General features: G+C 36.3%; 1 protein-coding gene across 4 annotated transcripts in view; it reads left to right on the top strand.

Annotated features, from left to right (window-relative positions):
- Positions 1–20,901, top strand: part of LOC149798471 (uncharacterized) — a 78,493-nt gene extending 57,592 nt beyond the window's left edge. For all 4 annotated transcript variants that reach the window (XM_089963666.1, XM_089963667.1, XM_089963668.1 and 1 more), the window contains exon 9: positions 19,379–20,901. In XM_089963666.1, coding sequence (XP_089819792.1) covers positions 19,379–20,025 — 647 coding nt within the window. In that variant the 3' untranslated portion in view covers positions 20,026–20,901. The remainder of the gene's footprint in view (positions 1–19,378) is intronic.
- The last annotated feature ends 1,188 nt before the right edge of the window (positions 20,902–22,089 follow it).

The raw sequence follows: 22,089 nt of genomic DNA, 5'->3' as shown, positions 1-22,089 counted from the left end.
AGAATTGTCACTCACTTGCTCTCTTCCATAGACAGGTTGAGAACAGCAGCCATGCAAGATTCCGTTTGAGCTCTCAAGTACTACTTGAAAAGCACAGAGATCCCTCTTCCATCCAGTTTGAGCTGGAACACAGGATATCACCCTTCAAGCCTTTTCTTTGTGGCTGATCTGGGTTGTTCGCTTGGTGTACTCTAATGTCTCACAAGATCAGAGTTGCCTTGCGAAGATTATGCTCAGATTCTCAAGCAATCTCTGCAATCCTCACTTAGTGTTTCGATCCTAGATATATTAGAAGCTGTTAGCTGGCATGCAGGACACACGGTACTAATTATACGGAAGAACTGTGAACCAGTCTAGAAATGGGTGAAGAAATAATAGAGTATTTACAGGTTTGGTGGTCCATAATTGGTTAATAATGAAAATTAAAATTTTAGGAAAAATATCTTTTGAGAGCTTATCCTATATGTAATGTAAAAAAAATATTGACAAATTTCTACTGATGCAATTTTAGCATTTTTACAGGCTTGACTCAGGAGTACTCAGTACTGAAAGTAGCACCTGATTCATTTGTTGCAGAATCAATAACACGTGTTTCATGCACATGTATGTAAACAAAATGCCGCGGGTCATATGGTGTTCTCCACATATAAGCTTGCACCAAGGTTAGATGTGCATGAAGAATTATAGGTCTCATTATCAGCACCCAGAAATTTTAAGTTATTGAATTTTGAATATGATAGTGTTTCCATATGTTAACCATTGGAGTTGAATTAGTACCGTGGGTCCTGCAGAGTCAACATTCTCAAGCCTCAGTCTCATAGACTTAGCATCATAGAGGCAAACCTTGAATCTGATAAGTCAAGGTGGCCACCAGACCCACCTAAATCAGTCAACACTGTCTGTTAGCCCGCTGGATTTGCCAGTGAAATTTTGTAGGTAAGAAGCTCTCAACAATCATCTTCTTAACAGTATGTTAGGGTCACAGGTCAAGTGACCCCAGGCTGTGTTGCTTATGTAACTGGGAAAAAGGGTTATCATTCGCTTGTTAGAATTCAAGTATTCATTAAGAGTGTAACGATTTACTGATTTACCGGTAAATTGCGATACAAAATGCTCGAAACAGTATGTCGCGACACAAGTATAGTAATATCGGTATACCGTTTTTTTCTTCACCAACATTAGCCCATCCGGAACTATCTTTGAGCACACCAATGTCTTTTTTTAGGCCTAATGTAGTTAACAAAATGGTGGCTTATGTGTATGAGCAAGTGAAGAAGCAAAGATTTCTTTTTGGAATAATTTGTCACTAAAAAGGGACTTTAGCACTAATACAATTGACAAAACTGTCACTTTGTGTAATATATACAAAACTGAAATCAAGCACGCAGGCGGTACGACAAACCTCTTGACTCATTTACAGCATCACCATCCATCAGTACTTTCCATAAGTACTGTGAAACAGAGTGACACAACCTCTAACGCAACAGCCGAAGGTTCCATTAAAGGTGTATTTATTGTTTCAGATCGACAACCAAAGATTGTGGATGTGCTAGGTGCACAGACTAAGTACAAATCTTCATCACCCAGGTCCACAGATATCGTTTATGCCATTGCTAGTTTCTGTCACTCATGCCATTGCTAGTTTCATCGTTCACGATTTGCGGCGATAGTGCTGTATCAAACAAAAGATTTTTAAACATGGTATCAGTGCTTGATCCACGATGTGTTGTGCTATTTAGACAGGTCTTCTCTGAGAAAATTTTCCCAGATATGTATTTACAAGTTAAAGAAGATGTAAAAGCATGCTAAACACTTAGCATCTAAAGTTGCATTAACAACTGATAGATGGACTTCGAGAGCAACAGAATCATATGTTACAGTAACTGCGTGTTTTATTTTTCTTGAATGGAAACTTCAGAGTTATGTGCTACAAACACGGGCTCTACCTGAGAGTCACACAGGTGTAAATATTGCTGCAGTTCTGTTGTCAGCTATTAATGAATGGGGAATTCCATCCAATCCTCCACTGGTAACTAACATTGCTTCAAACATGGATGTTTCAGCATCAGAAGCAGGATGTAACCCACATATTGGTTGCTATGCACATACTTTAAATTTAGCTGCCCAGAAAGTCCTGAAAATCAATGATGTTGGCGGACTTCTTGTCAGGATCAGAAGAATTGTCAGCTTTTTTCAACAAAGTGCAGTTGCTGCAGGAATACTTAGAGACAAAACTGTGCTCCTAAACTTACTGAAAAACAAACTATTTCAAGATGTTTGGAATTCAGCAGCTGACATGACTGAAAGGTTTCTGGAACTACAATCAGATGTATATGCTGCCCTAACCAGCAAAGAGGTGCGCAGTGTGAACAAAGATGTACCTTGTCTGAAACTGATATTAGCAATGCTGAAGAAGTATTGGCATGTTTGAAACCACTACGGACAATCACAACAGTGGTGTGCACAGAAGAAAGACCCACCATATCCATCATTCTTCCACTGCAGAATCAGCTGTTGACTATACTTATGGCACCGTCCGATCATGATTCAACATTGGTGAAATACATGAAAGTAACTGTTGCTAATCATCTTTTGACTAGATATGAAGGAAACAAGGATTTCCTCCAGATAGCAACTGCTCTGGACCTCAGGTTCAAAAACCTCTCTTTCCTGTCTAACAACAATCGATTTGAAATCTTCAACCACTTGGCTCTGGCTGCATCCACTTCATACAAACAGAATCAGCCAAAGAAAGTTAAACAGGTATCATGCCAACAGGATTCAGCTACTGATGTTCCACCTCTTCCTGCATTACCAGCCTTGTCAGCTGAGGATATCAACACAACTACATCTCACCACATGAAAAGAATAAAGACAGATGAAGATGCTTCTGACTCATCCACATTAGTTAAAGTTGACTCTGTTTTTGTCTTATCTACATCTGCTGATGCCTGCATTGCCCTAACTGATGCAAGTTCTTTTTCTCCAAAATGCTGGTCTTGCTTCCATTTTTGGAGATGTATATGTTGTGAAAGTGGAGAAAAATGCTAAGACTGTTCCTGAAAATGTAACTGAAGAAATTGAGAGCTACAAGGATCAGTAGTCCATTCCTCTTGCCCATAACCCATTACAATGGTGGCAAGATCATCAACATCAGTTTCCTGTGTTATCCAGTTATGCAAGAGAGTTGTTCTGCATACCAGCAACATCTGTCCCTTCTGAAAGAGTCTTCAGTACTGCAGGAGATATTGTTTCAAGCCAAAGGGCAGCAATCAGAGCAGAGAATGTTGATATGCTACTATTTCTGAAGAAGAACATGACTATACCTTAACGTCTCCTTTGTAAACACAGTGAACTCTGGACTTGGATGGATTTTTACTTAAGAGAGGCTAGGACACATAAACAAGTTTCTCTTGAAAAATGTTATTTACTAATCCTTTGTTTCAACACAGCTAATTAAGCTGACATCTTCCAATTTTGTCCAGTCATAAAAGACTTTGTTTTATCTATAGTCACATTAAATATTTTGTGTTCTTTCTTTCATTTGAGAAATTTATAGTTTGACAATGTTGACAGTGTTGCCAAGTTATAGACAAAAACAAGGGGTTTACATAGGTGATCAAATTATATTATTAGTTTAATTTTGATAGTCACAAAAATACTGTTTCTAGTCAGCCAAATTAGGTTCTTCTGTGATTTTATTTCTGCTGCCTGTTAAGTATTTAGTCTCCCAGATTCAAGCCAAGAAAGGTTAGGAATCACTGATATTATTAATTTACTATATTATTAATTTTTCTAATCCAAGTAGGATATTTATCAATGTGATAATTTGTGATTATGTGCGGTTTTTCTTGTGTTTATCCCTTGTCATGATTGTACTGCAAGAAATGAATCTTTTGGATCATTTTGATTTGAGGACTTTCCAATCAGGCAAAATTATTCTATAACTCTTTTCCAGTATTTTTGTTTCTTGCTTGTAAAAGTTTTCACATGTTGATAAATTTGTTGTTTTCTAAACAAGTGATGTGATTATTACAGTTACTGGGTGTTTTGGTGGAATTAAAAGCAAGATGGTTTCATTTTCTTCTTCATATTTTATTAAATGCAAGGAAATTGCTAATTATTTCAGTACAAAATATGCAAAATCAGCATTCAAGTCATAAGTTCTACCAATGACTGACACGTATTGACACGTATGACAATACAGACATTCCATATTGCAATACATTGCAATACATTTTTTCCTGGCAATACTCACCCCTAGTATTCATCCCATCCTCCTATTACTTATTTTCCTAACATAATGTCATTGGGGAACCTGTTCAAAAAAGAAAGCAAATTTTGAAGTAAATTATGTTTCTCCCAGAATACTTACTCCATCACATTACTGAAAACTCCTCCCAACCACCCCACCATGCGAGCATCCTCATTAGTATCTCACTCTGCTAAAAACTAGCGACAATTGGTGGTACCAAGGGGAGGTAATAGGCAAGAGCTATTTCCCTTTGTCTATTGATATAGGCAGGAAAAGTCAAATTTTTGTCTTTTAGGAGGGCTGGATTTGTGAGATAGCAGGCTGATATTCCTAACGTAATGTGAATGTTTAGTTGTTCTTGGAGAAACATAATTTACTTGGAAATTTACTATTTCCTCCTCAAGCTAAATTAAGCCATATTAAAAATATTTTTCCTATTTAAAAACAGGAGAAACAAGATTGAAAAGAGATCATTTGTAAATCCATTTCACTTGCAAATCCTTTTCACAATTCATATATTTATATGGTAGTTTGGCACAGTGTTTATATTGGAAAGATTTTACTTTAGGCAGATGAAGTGGTTTTTTGCAATGCCAAACTTGTTTCAGTTTAGTTCTTTGAGACACTGAGAGACATTGTTTATATTGCAAAAGAAAATGCAAACAGTACTAAGAATTTGGATTTCATACATGAAACCTTGTACTGTGTACAAATTAGAAACTTACATCAAGTGCTCCTCTCCTTCACTACATATAAAGTTGAGGTACACTCCAAAATATTACATGTAGTGCTCAAGGCAATGAATGTTTGTAAACAAGAAGGTGCTTTATTGTGCACAAGTGCGTGCACTTAGTCAAGAAATGCATTCTAGTGCAATAGGCAGTGCATGATAGTGAGAAAAGCTGGTATACTAGGTTCAACTCGTTTCAACTTTGGATACAGCAGAGTGGACATGAGGAGTCACATAACTGTGGAAATGTTTTTTATATTCTCAAGTTGAGCATACTGAATATATACGTGGCCAAGAAGTGATTTTAAACTAAATTTAAAGACTCGCATTAAAGAAATAGGAACATGATAAGGTATCCTTCATTCCATATTTTTTCTTTTTTTTTTCTTCTTTTTTTAAGTACAACAGAATAATTGAGCAAACACTGGTTTATGCACTGCCAATTTTAACTACATGTATTGCCATTGTTGTAGTCGAGGTGATGGTAATTATTTGATCTTGAGGTCAATGATGATAGTGCCAATAATGATAATTGTGAATATTACCAGTATTGTCATTATTGTAATTGTTGCTACTTTTCTTCTTCTTCTCCTTCTTCTTAATGTTATTGTTGTTTTTGTTTCTTCTTGTGATGGTGATAGAGTCGATAGTATTGTGGTGAAGGTGATGTTATTCATTTCAATAAATATATACTGGTAACTGCCTTGATTACAACCTTGAATGTTTTATGAATCAAATGTTTTTAAATTCAGTCCTTAATTTCATTGAATATTATGATAATATCGGTCAGACTTTTAAAGCAGGGAATAAGTCTTCTGTTCCAGGATTTGAAGACATTAATAGTTGTTTTGCTATAACAAAATTGAGTTTTACCAGTGACTTGTTAAACACTAGTACTTTATCCTCATTGTAGCACATAATTTAATTCTTCTTTAGATAAATTCATTAATGTTAAGTTTATAAACTTGCTACCTCCCGAAAACCAGCCCTGCTAAAAAGACCAAAAATCCATCTTTTCTATCATATAGACAAAGGGCAAAAGTTCTTGCTCATTACTTCCTCTTGCCATCACCAGTTGTCACTAGTTTTTAAGCTTAGCCATCATACAACATGGCATGAGACACAGCCCGTAAATTGAAAGCCAAATTTGTGTTAAATCTGAAACTTCCATGCAGGATTTCTGATCTATTTGCATAAATGTTCATTCCTAAACAGGTCAAAAATATTATTTTTTGAAATTCTTGAATAGTTTTGACATTTAACACTTTTTCAGACTTGGAAATATTTTTAAATCACATGGTACAAGACACTGTTGTTGATGCATGTTGCTATTTACAGTTTCAAGCACACAGCCAATTGTTCGCCCACCCAGTTAGTAACGGGTGTTGGTTTAGTGACATATTAATGTCAAAATTCCTCACCCTGTTTCAAACTGGAATCTGTCCTCCTGAATCTTATAATTGTTCCTTTGAATACATTCCCAATCACATAACATTAGGAATATTAGCCTACTACATTGCGAAACCAGTCCTAGTAAAAGATGAAAATCATTCTTTTTGCAATTTCTGCCAATTTGAGTGATTTTGTCGCCTCTAGGGACTTGTCCTTTGAAAGACCACATTACACCACACTATCATTGACTTCTGCAAGGTCATGCCAAGTTAGTGTGACTTGGATTTGTTGGCTTGCTCTCTTTGTAATGGAGTTGGTTTTAGTGAGTTTGACATGCTGCATTGCTAATTTATGCTTTGTTTCTTTTCCATTTAAATACTTGAAAGGCTTAAGTTCAAAGCATAGTTTATTAGTTTCAAATTCACTTTTTTTATTCCTTTCTTAGTAACGGGGAATATATTTATATTAGCAAGTTAGTAACTTGATGAATTATTAATTTGTGCTTTGCTTTCTCTTGTATTGTTTCAATATAATGTCATTTAAATGCTATTTATGCAACTTTCAGAGCACAGAAGTCTACCGTGACTTTTGTTTTGTTTATACTAAGTACACAGTCTGTGACATTCAGTGCTTTTAATATGTGGTAAGAGGAAGTCTAGGCTACCATATTGGCTAGTTAGTCACATACTAATTCCCTAATCTATGCTTATTTACTCTTCCTTTGTGATTTCAGGAGAAATGTTTACTAAATGCATGAAATGCATGTTCAAAGCAATAGTCCATTTGTTATTAATGGAGCGGAAAGACATAATAAGTCAAGGAAAAGACAACCTACAATTTGTTGTTGGCAATACTGACTTTTTGGGGTGTGTTGCCCAATTTTAGATAGCCCAGTGTGCATAAGTCCCACAAGTGTCCAGGCATGGCCTTTCGGCCTGTAAGTTAGGGTGCTTTGAGTTTATACAGGATCCATTGGATCCACCTTCTCATACCACCACACTGTTACTATACATCCAACTGCCACTGGCCTTCCAGCCATCACTGACAGTCCAGCATGAGAGACCTAAGGGGAAGTTGGCCCATTCAAATACACCACTCTCTCGATAACTTGCACCATGATAACTCGCGAACCTACTTATAATGCAGGGTCAGGCATAAATCCCATTTGTTAAACCAGAAAATACAAAAAAAATTGATCCCTATTTGTTGAACTTAAAGAAAATTGTGATCAAAATTGGTAACAGAAACTGACATTTTGCTTGTTTTATCATTGAAAAGGTAGATGGGACCTGGAAATTGTAATCAAAATTATGAAATAGCAACTTTTAGTAAGAATTCATATAATTTGTTACATTTTAGTTCACATTTTCTTTCCAAACATCATTCTTAGTTCACCGCAATTAATGATATTCAAGACAATTTCTATCAATGAAAATGTCCCTTCTAGTGGAGGCTTTACTTTAATAAAAAAATATAAATTTTAAAAAATTTGTATCAATTGAAATTTGTGTTCTAGTTCTGTATTTTAGTTCCTTGTAAGTGAAGTCATCATAAATGCAGTGTGTCCTCTTGTAATTACATGTAAAATGTGTCAATCTACGGTAACAGCTATGTCCGTTAGCATTTCTCTGAGAACCTAATTAAGTGCCCACCATGTTTTGGTATCGGACTAGTGGAAACATTTTGTTGCATTGTTGCTTTAAATAAAAAGCAGGGTTCCATTTCTGTTAGCACGTTGAATCAAAAAAAAGGAGGTGGAATAAGAAAAAAGTTAAAAGGTATACAAATCTTACATGCTTGAACACCAGCAGCCCCAGTCATATGTCTGGTAACTCATTTCATTTGATCAGTTGAACACTTATAAATGTTATTGTATACGTAATCTAATTAAACTACTTTAAATTAAGACTGCTCCAGTGGCCTAGTGGTTAGAGCATCCACCATGGAAGCAGGAGGTCGAACCCCTGCCAGGTCATACCAAAGCCTTACAAAAATGGTACTAACAGCTGTCTTGCTTGGCGCTCAGCATTAAGAGGTTACTGTTAGGACTGGTTGGCCTGGTGTCAGGACAATGTGACAGGGTGGACCATCATACTACATGTCTGTGGCATGATGTCCCAGTACTAGACATCATTATAAGCTGCCACATTGTAGACATCATAGCAATATGACTGAAAAATTGTTAAAGCAATGTTAAAAATCCTAATCACACATACACACACTTTAAATTATTCTACTGTCATAACTGTGATTAAAGATAGCAAAGCAAATTGAATACTTTGTAAAACAGCTTTGTTTAACAGATACGGACCATTGTAGGGAAAACGAGTTTCAGAGAATTCCAGAATTCGCACGTAGAGATATCATCAGTGATGATTAGTTTCACTATTACTTGCAATGAAATCATGGCATCAATATTTTACTAATTGAACAATACAAAAATTGAGTTTCCATGTAGACAATTGTGTCACAAAATAAATTTTGCTTGTTTTTGATCAAATGGAATCTTTTTTGGTAGTGTATCAACAGTTAGTCTGGTTCCCTGCTTCGTAGACTCCTTCTTTCTCAAAATGCTGGGAACAAGACAAATCAACAAAACAAAAGGCCATGACATAACACACAAATGTTTTCATGTATTGTATTGGTTGATGAAACCAGTTGGAATCATGTTATCAATCTTTCAAATGTTGGACATTTTAAAAATAAATGTCATTTATAGAGACTAATGAACAACTTCATCAGAAAAAGAGCTTTATTGACAATTATTCTCAACGTGATTATAAAACAATGATTCAGTCATTAAACAGCCCAGTTCCTCCTTCAAGCCCCTTTGTTCTCTGGATGTCCAGCGAAGTTTTTGGAGGTCCCTTGGTAATCCACACTCTCGCTTATAGCGCAGTCTATGTTTTTGGACCCCGATGTGTGCAAGTTATCGAAGGAGAGTTGTAGTTTGTCACTTGCATTTCCCACTCATTGGGGTACTTTTCCCAAATATTAGACAGCCCTGCATGTTTGAGCATGGTCTAAGAGCCTATAAATCAGGACACATGGGGTTTGTACTGGATCCATTGGATTTAATGCATAATAAACTGCACTGTTGCTGGCCGTCCAGCCACAACCGGCTGGCCATTCCAACACTGGCATCTTTTCATTGAATCGGTCTAGACAAGAACTATTATTTATAGGGATCCATCCATCTCACTATATTTTCAGTGATGTACCCTTACTGTGATGGAGATTTCATTGAGAAATCTGTCTGTCTAGCCAGGCCCTTAGAGGAGCCATTACCGGTGATAGCAAGACCATTTGCGATACTGCCAGCTTCCAGGCTGACCATTCATCAGGCACACAGGCTAGCAATGCCAGATTTCCATATGTTCATCGCTTGTCCATAAGGGAGAGCTAGTGTAGTTTTCATAGTGATGGAGTTGGTTCTTCAATGCCACCAGTTGGATCTTCTCCAGAGCTGTGAGTAGACTCAGATTACACAGTGCATGTGATGAAACTCTCAATTAAAATCCACCATCCTCAACTTCATACTCAGATCTGATCATGGAATGGACTGTAGTTTAGCATTCAAACTGCCCCTGAGGACATTTATAGGGTGTTGGCTTCTTCAGAATGCCCTCCACCCCGTACTGCTACCCAGGACTGTAATGCTAAGAATCAGTAGCTCAATGGATCTCCCTATTCCCTATGAAATGAGGATGGTTGATCTTGGTCATTTCAGAGGGGCTTTTGATTTAGTTCATCAACAAAACCTCCGCTCTCCCCTCTTTATGGATAAACTATTAGATCGGTGGAAGGATGCGTTACAACAGGAGATAAGGCCACTTCTAGAAAAATGTGGTGAAGCTGGTGCAAAGTCCACAATCCCCATGGTTTTATTCAAGACTGTTTCTTATTCGGACAGCAAATGGCAAGTTGAGACCCATCATCAACTTGAATCGCCTCAACCAATTCATTGCACCTCCAAAATTCAAGATGGAGAGGGTGAAATCAATCTGGCTTTCCATTCGAAGGTATGAGATTCTGACCAATGCTCAGCTCAGTCATGAAAGTTTCTCTGTTTTTTGCTTACAGCAGCAAAGTTTATCAGTTCAAAGTTCTCCCCTTTGGTTTGAACGTCAGCCTTTGAGCTTTTACCTAGATTATGGATTGCATCATCACCCTGTTCTGATCGTTGTCATCTACACCAGTGGCTTGTATACCTGGACCACATCCTCCAGAATCAGATGGTAAGTTCTATCCTACTCCAAGGTAAAATCGTCAAACTCGTTGAGTCTGTTCCAGCTAGACTTGGATTTCAGTGAGAGAGTTCTTGCAACTCATTGGTTTATTCATTGTGGCAGCAGACTTGAACCCACTCAGCAGTCTTTTGAGCTGCCCCTTACAAATGACAGTGGCTGCCCTTTTCATGCCTCCTCTACAAAGAGTCATGATCACACCCAATTGACCATGGGAATCCTGCTGCTGGGGAATCCCCAAGTAGAAATATTGGGGTACCCACCTGTTGCTGGACTTCAATGCCATCACTGGCATGTGGGAGCCAGAGGAGCAGCCTCTGCACATTAACATTCTAGAAATGAAGGCTGTCATCAATGCCTTTAACTTCTGGAATGATCAACTCTCAGGCAAAATTGTTCTGATTAAGTCCGACAACTCCGTCGCTGCGATCTCCTCAAGTAGGGGAGCACCAGATCACCCGACCTGTGCGTTCTGATGTTTGGCAGTTTGGTGCAACCATCTCCATATCAATGTACAAGTCAGACTCATTGTCTTGACCAACACACTATAAAAGAGAGGTCAAGTCCTTCACATGGAATGGTCTCCATCATTTGATTCTTCACTTCGATCTAGACACTTTGGGTACATCTGATGAATGACCTCTTTGCGATGTGTTAGAATGACAATTTACTCACCTTCTTCTCCTCAGTTCCAGACCAAGAAGCATGGGCCGTGGATGCACTGTGAATCAGTTTGGAGGGGTTGTAGGCATTTGCCTCCCCTTCTACAGTGCTGATACCAAAAATAATCCAGAGGTTACAGGGTCAGAATTGCAACATGATTCTGATAGCCCTTTATGGATAGGACAAGTCCTGGGTCACTATCTACTGGCCAACCTGAATCTTCTCCAGTAACCACTGTCATGGGTGGTCCTTCTGTGCTTGGACCATCTTCTACACACTCAGCTCCTATCAGGAGAGCCTTGCAAGACAAACAATTCAAACCTTCAGTAATGGAGAGAATCTTGAGAGCAAGAAGGCCCTACACTCTAATGGCATACAAGGGAAATTGACTTGTTTTTAGGGACTGGTGCCATACCAACAACATGCCTTAATCCCACAACTGGATGACTTTTTTTCTCTGTCTCTTTGACGAGAAACAGTTGGCCTCAATCTCTATCAAAGGCTATTGCCCCATGATATTGGACTGCATCATAGCAGAGATTATTTTGGGCATGATATCAAATGTTTTTGCCCTTTTTGGTCTCAATCAACCAAAATCCCTCATTTTGTCTCCAAATGAAACCAATCCTGGGTTTTAACATGACTCAATTCGAATCAGTTTGAACCTCTAGCCCACACTTTGCTAAAGTTACTAGCATACAGGCTTTAGCTTCTGCACCATGTATATTCTGCTGCCATTGTTGGGGATGACCAAAATGGAGACCTGTGGGATGGACACAGTCAGTGACTGTTGGATGCCCTGGCACGGTTTTTAAATACAGATATGAGGGTGCAAAACTGATGATCAGTTCTCTGGAACTGAACCTAAGAATCTTGGAAGATTAAATGAATGGAGATGTAAAGACAAAACATAAGTTTGATCTAGACATTTTGGATATATTCCTCACATGTCTGAAGTAGCGGATAGCATATGTACAGTCTGACTGTGTCACAAACATTAATTTTTGTTAGGTCCTATACAACATGTGGGATTGAATTATCCATTTTCTGGAGAGCAGATTAGGGGCCTAACTTTGTACCTGTATATACATTAGCTGTATCCTTTTGTTAAGCTTTAATGTTCAAAAGGATTTTCACATTCTGTATTACTGTTATTACTGGATTAATCAAACTTAGTGAGGGGATGTGTCTTGACAAGTCCTGGATCCTCATCACAATAGTAGGTCGCTGTTTGCAAGGTTTCTTTGTTTCTTTCTTCACTGACTTTGATTACATTTTGTGTCTTAAGTAAATTTTTCAAGCCCTATTTATGCTTCTTTAGAATCATCAGAAGACGGTTGTATGCATCTCTGTTAGAATCACTCCCTTACAACTATTGTTGGTCATTGTGATGTACATTTTCACATTTTACTGGCTTTTGTTACACTTTTGCATTTTATGACCAGATCAATTTATGCTTCCTGAATGCTTACTGTGTCACATAGAATCATGGTACTCTGTGAAGGGATGCACCTCTGAGAGTATTACTTCTTTGTAAGAAAAATAAGTCACTGTGGTCTATATTTCTTGCTTTACTGACCTTGGATATATATTGTTTTAACCATCTAATCTTGAATTAATAACTTGATGATGATTGTATGCATCTCATTTAGTACCGCACTAATACAAAATGGTATTGACTCACATGTCACATGTACTAGCATTTATTAAGCTTTTGTGTGTAACTCATGTATGTATGTATGTATGTATGTATGTATGCATGCATCTTAAAGGCAAGACAGAAAAATACACAAGATCGCAGCACTACTGTAAGGAGAGGTATCAGTGATGATGATTTAAGAAAGGTATCTCTGCTCACTAAGACCTGATTGCATGACATTTTGTGGATGTTTCCTGTTTTTCTGTTCATCGCCATAGCTATACAAAAAGCAGACTCAAAGTATGATAATGTTTATTGTTTCTCCACTTGATTGATACTAAGTCCAGAAGTAAAGACATGACAAATATGTTTCTGACAAGATTCAATGGAATAAGTGATGCTTGATTTGATAAACTAGATGGGAGTTCGTATTAACCTCCAGAATATCTTGGAAAACATGAATAGGAAATGCTTCTTACTATGACCTATGATGCTGTACAGGATCCCCTTACAGCATAGTCCAAGTCCTCTACCTTTCTAACTGGCTCATGTCAGACAATCTCACCCAGGATAGAAGACAACTGACCTCAAAGGTTTATGGGACCAAGTGGAGAATTTGGTGTAAATAGTGCAGTACAAAATACATTGATACTCTTTGCTTCTCTTTAACTGCATCTGGAGTTGAAGACCAAGATTGCTAAGCATCCACCATTAAGAGCTAAGAGCAGCTTTCTCTTACACTCTAAAGTTTACGTGGGCTCTACAGTAGGTAGGACCCACATCATACAGTTAATCATTTACTGAGACTAGTCTCTCATTAATGCTAAGGGGGAACCTGTTGTGTATACTTTGCTTGTTATCTAAACCTTTTTATAAACCTTGAATGAAACTACCATCGAGATTCTTACCCATTAAACTGTTCGTCCTTCCCTTGCCAAGGGTGCCACCAGATGGTCGCATGGTCCAAGGTGCTCGCCTTTACAGATTACTTCCATCTCACATCTGTCTGCATGGTTTTGAGTCTTGGCTCAGCCAACATTGGTATGTGAGAATGCTTGCCAATAGTTAATTGCGAGTCATTGGTTCTTTCTAGGGTCGTTCCTAGGGTTAAAAGATTTGTGAAAATGTTTTAAATGCCCATGAAGGAGAAACATGTTTTTCAGGTTATTAAGTGCCTTTTTATGAGGCTGTCAAAGGTCAAATGCTGGACTGTCCTGCAGAATGTGGAACATCTGGCAACCCTTGTTGTTCCAGACTCTTCTGTCACCAGGTGTACTGGTCACCATGCATAGCCTCTCATGTGATGAAAAATGGCATTAATCCCTCAAAACCCAACCAAAAACCTCTCTCACATTAGCGAGGAGGAGGAATTACATGCCTTGTCAGTGGAAAAGAGCTGTTTACTTTAAAGTGGCAAGATTGATTCAGTCTTCTTTGCCAACTAGGGTTTCTGGCCAAGAAGCAGCTACCATAGCTCCTGTTCATATTGAAAGGTTATATCTCAGTCATATTTCTGATGAGGATGGTCTTTATAGACTCTATTATTCAGCTGCAGCTTTATGGTTCTGTTTATCTTAATAAAAGAAAGGATCATAATGGACTTTTTCTCTCGCTAAAGGTTACTTCTGATATATTGGTAGCAACATCTTGAGGTGATTTGTTGGGACCATTTAAACAGTTTATCATTGTCTTACTGAGAGGGATCTTTTCCATGAAGATCAAAATCCATAAGATCAGGGCCATTGCTGCATCTTGGGCCTTTTTGAATTATTCATCTTTCACGAGAAGTCAAGAAAGCTGCCTTAAGGCATTCTTAGCCAGCTTTCTTGCCAATCAAAATCTGATTAATTTCGCACCAGAGTGAGACTATTTATACTTTTCATCCAGTTGTATTGAGGCAGTAAGTTGTCAAACCATTCTCCTGCCGGCATTAAAACAACCTACTGACAACATTGGTATGTTCACTTGACAGTCTCCCACCTAGCTGGTAAATTCAGCAATGCAGCAATGGAAGATTATCTATTACTGATATTAAAATGTAGTTTTTGGGGAGTAAAACTAATTTTAAAAAATAATACTTACAAGCTATTGTGGCACAATTTCTGCCTCTCTCCCCACTGATATCATTCAACATCTGTCCAAATCAAAGAAATATATGATATTGTTATTGTTGGAAGTAGACTAAGGTGTCAGACTGGGATCAAGTTGTCTTTTTTATTCCAGAGGAGAAAACAGTATCGTTGGACTGGGAACTAATGCCAGGAAAAGGCATGTCAGTGCAATAATAGCAGATAAGGATCCATAATTAAAATCTGTTTTTCCTCCTAAAGATAAAAAAGAGCAAACCAAAAACTACTTTTAATTGCAAGAATGAGTACTTCCTCGAATTCTCTTAAGCTTACTAACAGTGCAGACTTTAAGCCAAGAGTGGGACCAAAATATGTAACTCTCAAAACTCTTGCTAATGATTTTGTGTTTGGATGGAGGCTTTGAATCTCTGTCTCTGATTGCTTCCATCTTGCCTGTGTGTCTTTGCTTTTAAGTTGCTTTGTTATGACTATTTCTCGTATACTGTCTGTGCAGATTCTGCCAAAAAACGTTTAAAGAAAATTTGCCTATTCCAAACTTGAATAGTGCATATTATCGAAGACCTTTAGTCTCTTATAGTTTGGGTATTTAGTCACCACTGTGCCCTGAATTGATGAGAAAAAAAGTAGAAGAATAATGTATATTCTCACTTATTAATTCACATTTTTTGCTAAAAATTTTATTCATGCAGCATATGGGGTGTCTAATAAGCGCATTGTACAAAACAATACAAAAAATGATGGAACCTTGAGATGTTTGTTGTAGACAAAGGAATTCAGCTTGTTATTACTTGTATGTAGCTGCTATTCCCATTCAGTAATATCTACATTTATTTGGAATTTAAAGTATTACAGGTAAATTAAATACTTCCCAACACAAAATGAAGTGTCCGTCAATTTTGTTTACAATGGGTGTTGGCTACCAAATGTATTGCTTCCATTTTCTTGCTAGTGGCTTCCCAAGGGGTAGTGGTTCTTCCCTGTTTTTTTTCTTCGGGTTCTTCCTCCACCAGTTACAATGGCTGCTATGTAATTAGCCAATCATGTACTGAAAAATAGCGTTAAACCCCATAACAACAACAGCTTCCATTTTTGTACAAGTCCTAACAACCAGTGTTTGTATTAATTATGTGTTTTGCTGTATAAGAACTGTATTTGATGCAATACAAGTTTTGATATGCCCATTTCTTTTAAAGGCAACACTCACTTGTTTTCAAGTTGACAATCCTTTTGATTGAGCCACGAATTAGGTAAACATATATTTCAATGCCAGATGGAGTTCTTCATCATCCAGTGAATGTTTGACCATAATCCCTTTTAGCTTGTAAAGGCGACGCTCTTTATTTTCCTACATGACAACGGGTCGCTTGACAAATTAGACACTTGCTCAGTGCTAAGTAACAGTGGATGGATATTTGAACTCTATGGTCTTGCCACACAATTGACAGGTGTTCAGTTGCATCCTTTAATAGATTTCACTGTATGATCAAAGTGTTACTTACAGAGCCCAAGCTCAGTCTTAAGCAACCACACATGACAGTGAAGCAGAGGAAACAGAGTCAGATGATGCTTTTGATGACTAGACCACAACGATTTATAATCACTAGATGACAGTGGGGGATTTCAGAACTTTATCAGACAGGATAAATTATAGGATTTTGTACCAGATGACATTAGATGGTGCCATTTGTATAATACTTTGAATCAAAAAAGTTGTCAACTTAACAGCCATTGTTTAGGGGCCCCGAGTGGTCTAAAGCGTTCACGGTTATGCATCACTGCCATCTCACCTATGTCTGCATGGGTTCGAGTCTCGGTCTTGGCCAGTGTTGGCATATGAGAAAGCTTGCCGGTAGCTTCTCATGGGTCATTAGTTCTTTCCGGGGTTTTCCCAGGTTCTTTCTCCAGCATTAATACTGGCTGCCATGTATAGCCTATCTTGCAGTGAAAAATGGCAGTAAACCCTATGAAAACAACAACAACAACAGCCATTGTTTATGTATAAAACACATGAAGTTAAAATATTATGGATTAATGTGAATCGGATCATTCTGAACTATGTTTATACCAGTATAGTTTAATTCAGATTCATCATATAAGTGGATTAAATTGTCAAGCATTATGGATTTAATGGATTTAATTAGGAAGTTGTCATTGTATTTGTGACATGTTCCACTCAACATTATAATTGTATTTTACATTGGTTCTGTCATTATTTTGAATATCTATCAAGCTATTGATCCAGTTGGGTTTGTTTGTTTTAAAGAAGTCACCCCATCAGACAGATCTGACTTGCAAAATACACCAGGACTTTATGGAGGTTCATAGAGAACTTGTCTTTTTGCAGCCCTAAAAAAGCGGGGAGGTCAACTTATAGTCAAGTATATACAGTAATAGAATGAAATTGGCAAAATAGTGTGTAAGCAACACAAAAAAGTGAAAAGTGTTCTATGTGGTTAGTGAAACAGATTTAAAAATAAATGCATGTAAGTTGTATTAAAATATAAGACATATCTTAAGTGTGCTGAGATTAAAAATAGCATACAGTAGAATCTGTCTTGAAAGACCACCTCATTTGCTAAAAAATAATGGTCTCTCAAGACAGGTGGTCTCTCATGACAGGTCATAACACCATATAACCTATAAATATGTGCAAGGAGAGCCTGGTCTCTCAAGATATGTGGTCATTCATAGTAGTGGTTTTACTGTAGTATGAAACTATATTTACAAAGAGTGAAAAATATGAATTAAGCATTAAAATTAAAATATAAAAGTGTATGACCTAATTACAATGGCAGTGTAAGATAAGATAAAGATGCCAACAATTGAGAATTAATTTCCAAAATGGTAGAAAATCCAGTGAAATTTTGTAGGTGAAATTAGACAGTAACCTGTTGCAGAAATAAAATTAAAATTTGTAAACATTCCGTCCATGGTTAGTTATCTAGAAGAAACAGTGAAAGTAATTACAGTGGTACCTTTGAAGAGTTCCTTCTGATAGATATAATTTAAAAAATATGTATGGTACATGAGAGACTGGTCTGTCTACTTTGGTATCGCCCTTCCAAATGTTGCAAAATCATTATGAAACATCAAACAAAACAAACTTATAAACTTTAAATTATTTAGTTGAACTTACAATTTAATATTCATACATGTATATTAGTTATTAGTGCATGTGATTTTTAACAAAATAATCTGATATTTTGTTTTCCTACCGGATCTAAAATGTAGATGAATTATGAATCAAAGACTTAACAAATTAGTAGTTATCTCAAAGATATTTTATTGTTAATTTTTGTTTGTTTGTAAAGTCTAACTTTCCATGATGAACAGGTTGGTTGATCTGATATGCAAGTGAAACAATTCTGCATTTTTTTTATTGTTCTTTAATGCCTCAACAGTTTACTTTATTATTGTGACAAGGAATTTGGCTGGTGAAAAATGACTATATAATATATATTGTTATTTTATTGCTGATTGCTTGCTGGTAAGATCTTTATCCTTGTTGTCTCTGATCCTCATTACATAATCTTTCTGGACTCCTGGACTCTTTATTGTTTCTGCAGGGTACTTTCTGTCGAATGTGCATGTCATTAAGGACAACAGAACCATGAGAAATTCTCTGTTTCTACTTGATCAAATAATTTTGCAGTGATTGAGTTTGATACATTTTTCGCACAGTATGCATTTCTTCTGCTCATTTTTAGTTCAGCTATGATCGTAATATGTGGACAAAATCATCCTCTATACGGATATCTTCAGGATGTGCCAAGACATGAAAAATTAAGTACATTAAGTATATTATCAAGACAAAAGAGAGGCCAGAAGCTCTAATCTAAGGGAGTAGGTGGGTAGATATAGGGTTTGATGGGTGGTCTCAGAATAAGAGGATGGATATGAACTCACATTCTCTCTGTGTGTCTGTTTCAGCCCTGCAGTGATTCATGTGTTCTAGGTTTATAGTTCTTTTTTGTTGTAATAATACCTTATTTCATTTGTAATTACATGATGGAGCATTCGAGTACACATTGTGTTTATTTAAATAACTAAAAACATTGCTTTAAACATGTACAGTTTTGCCCATTAGTAATTCTTTCAAAATTCCGTGTCATTTATATGCTGAAATGAAGGATTCACTACACTTTTAATTGCAAATAAAGTATGTGATTTACAGTATGTATGTACATGTACAATCAGGAATATTTTAAAGATAATAATATAAAGCACAAATGAAACAAAAATGGTGTTGTCTTAAGGACTAATTTTATTATTTACAGCTGTTCCAACTCTTATATATACTTAAAATACAACAAGACAAGATGATTTCATGATATTAAATTAATATTGCCATTTCATTTTCAGGCTTTCCAATGGCTGCATCAGAAATTTGTAATGATAAAATTGATGTGCCTGATTCATTCCATGAATTCACAGCATCTAACAGAATACAGCAAGGGGTGTCTTTTAATAGAATAGGAAAGTTTTCAGGGATTGTCTATACACCATATCTTGCAGAAGACATGCGCTTTTGGACAATGAATGTAGAGCTGTCTGTGTTTGAGGAGGGGACATATAATGACATTTTTATGGATTTTGGAATCATTGAATATTGTAATCTTAAGCATTGCAATACACTTACCAACAACAAAGCAGCATATTCATGCTCTATTCTTCAGAATAGAGGAAGAAAGTTTCATTTAGTGTTTAACAGTCGTTCCAATGATGAGGGCCAGTCATATCTACTGCCTCTAGAATTGTATCAGAAAGCACATTTTTGTTATGGCTTTCTGTATAATAAGATCAATAGGCAGTTTGCTGTCATGGATTGTTCGAGCCAAGAAGTGTTGCATGTTTTTCATAACGTAAACTTCCGCAATGATTATCCTCCAATCTTTGCAATATGTCCATACCACACTGAGATGAAAATGCGGGTTAAGATTGAACTGGACCATGTACATGCCACTAACGAAGACGTATCAAGCTGGATGCAGAAAATTTTAAAATTTTGATTGACACTTAAAAGACTCAGTCTTATGGGAAAAAAGTATGCTAACATATGAAAAGCATATAAGATGTTATATATATATATATATATATATATATATATATATATATATATATATATATATATATATATATACATACATGCATGCATACACACACACACATGCATATGCAGAAAGAATATTATTATGCACATTAAATAATTTGTCCCCTATTCTGGATATGGCACTCATCACCTTGCACCTTGTTAATTACTAATTTACCATGCAAGTGCATCTGATATGCATGAATGTCGATATCCACAGCTAGGTATGATCTTTGTTTAGGACTATGTTTATTCGAGTGTAAGATTAAAGAGAGATGGGGAGTTGTGCATGCAGGATAGACGACTGGTGCCATATCCCAAGGACCCAGGTTCACTTCTGAATAAGGGGAGAATTAAATTCTCTTAACTTGTTCAGTAATATTTTTATATTCTTTCTCAACTTATATTTCACTTAGTATTATCAAGCATCCTCTTGTATGTTATGTTGATAGCTCTTTCTTCTCTGTTTGGTATATATTGGTAAGTTTCCATACCGTATGTACATCTATATGACATGATTTGTATCAGAGAATTGAGATGAGTGAAATGTTGGGTCAGCATGCAAGCTTGTTTGCTGTGCTCAAATGCCTATATTTATGACAATGCTCCACACCTTTTTGAGTATGTGCACTAATTTGAGGGTGTACGGGGATATATTATGTGCAGGTAAGGTAATGGATGACACATATGTGATTTGATTCTTAGTAGTGTACAAATAAAATATTCTCTACCCAGTATGATATTATTCTTTCACAGTGTAGTTAGCTCTTGCTACAAAATAAAAGTTTTGTTCCAACCACTTCGTTGTTATATGAAATGAAAAGGTCATGCCTTTAAGTTAGAAGAGTTATATGCCTTGTTGTGTCATCGTGTAACCAGAATCTTAAATATGAAGAATGTGTAAGAAATAGGAATGAATAATATATTGCAGATTAGCCATTAGGAACTTTTTCAAACATATAACTACAAATTAAATAATAAAATATAAAATAATGGCGAACATATATGAAACAATATGCACCATAAAACCATAAATTGGTTTCTTTGAATCACACAAATCAGTTCAAAATGCCGAACTGAGTCATATAAAATAAAACTTTATATGCATATATATCTGAATATATTTTAGAATATATGTTAATTGCTGCAAAAGAACTTTTGAACACGTTAGCTGGAGAAGACAAAAACAATTATAAATATTTACATTTTTAAAAAAAAAGGGAAAAATGTATTGACTGGCTCAGTTAAGCAACAGATGTAAAAATGTACAATTATTATGTTATATAAAAGTTGTAGCTAGTTCAGACAGTATCCTTTTAATTAATTATTACTAGTAGAAGCCTGCAAAATAGAGTATAAGTGGGGCTCTACGTTAAATAGGGTAAAAACTTATGGCATACAAGGCAAATTTAACATGGCCATGATCTTAGTTCATAGCTACATTGTAACTGTGAAGCATGTGGCGACAGTCTGCACTCTAACTAAAATGTTGGTTAACATTATAGACTTATCCTGTTTGGTGACTTTAACAGTGTAGCATTTGGATATGTTTAGTGGTAGATATGAACTTGTCTGCTGTCTAAATGAATTGTAGGTCATTTTGCTTGATAATTTTAGGGGCATAAAAGTACATTAAACATGTATATGATAACAGCGGTAGGTGTTGCTGAGGAGCAGACAATTTGAAATCCACCCAACAAGTTAGATGAGATGTTTACCAGTGCATGAACAAATATAAAAAAGTGAATACAAATGGCATTTAAAAATTGGATACTCCAGCTGGCGATATTTTGAGTGGATTCAATGACATGCTGTTCCTTAATACAGAACAGTTTTGTGCAACTCAGTAATATTCAGAACTTTATCAATATCTCACATGTAAATTTCATTACTTAAGTTGTCATATCTGGGCACTACTTGTGCATTTTTGACTTTTATAAAACTGTTTTTTTATTTTATTTAAAAAAAAAATGTTATATTGTAT

This window comes from Sinohyriopsis cumingii, chromosome 6, assembly GCF_028554795.1.
Source record: "Sinohyriopsis cumingii isolate HCF-2022 chromosome 6, ASM2855479v2, whole genome shotgun sequence".
Classification (NCBI taxonomy): Eukaryota; Metazoa; Mollusca; class Bivalvia; order Unionida; family Unionidae; genus Sinohyriopsis; species Sinohyriopsis cumingii.
Note: the sequence above shows the minus strand (reverse complement) of the source record. Positions and strands in the feature narration are given on the sequence as shown.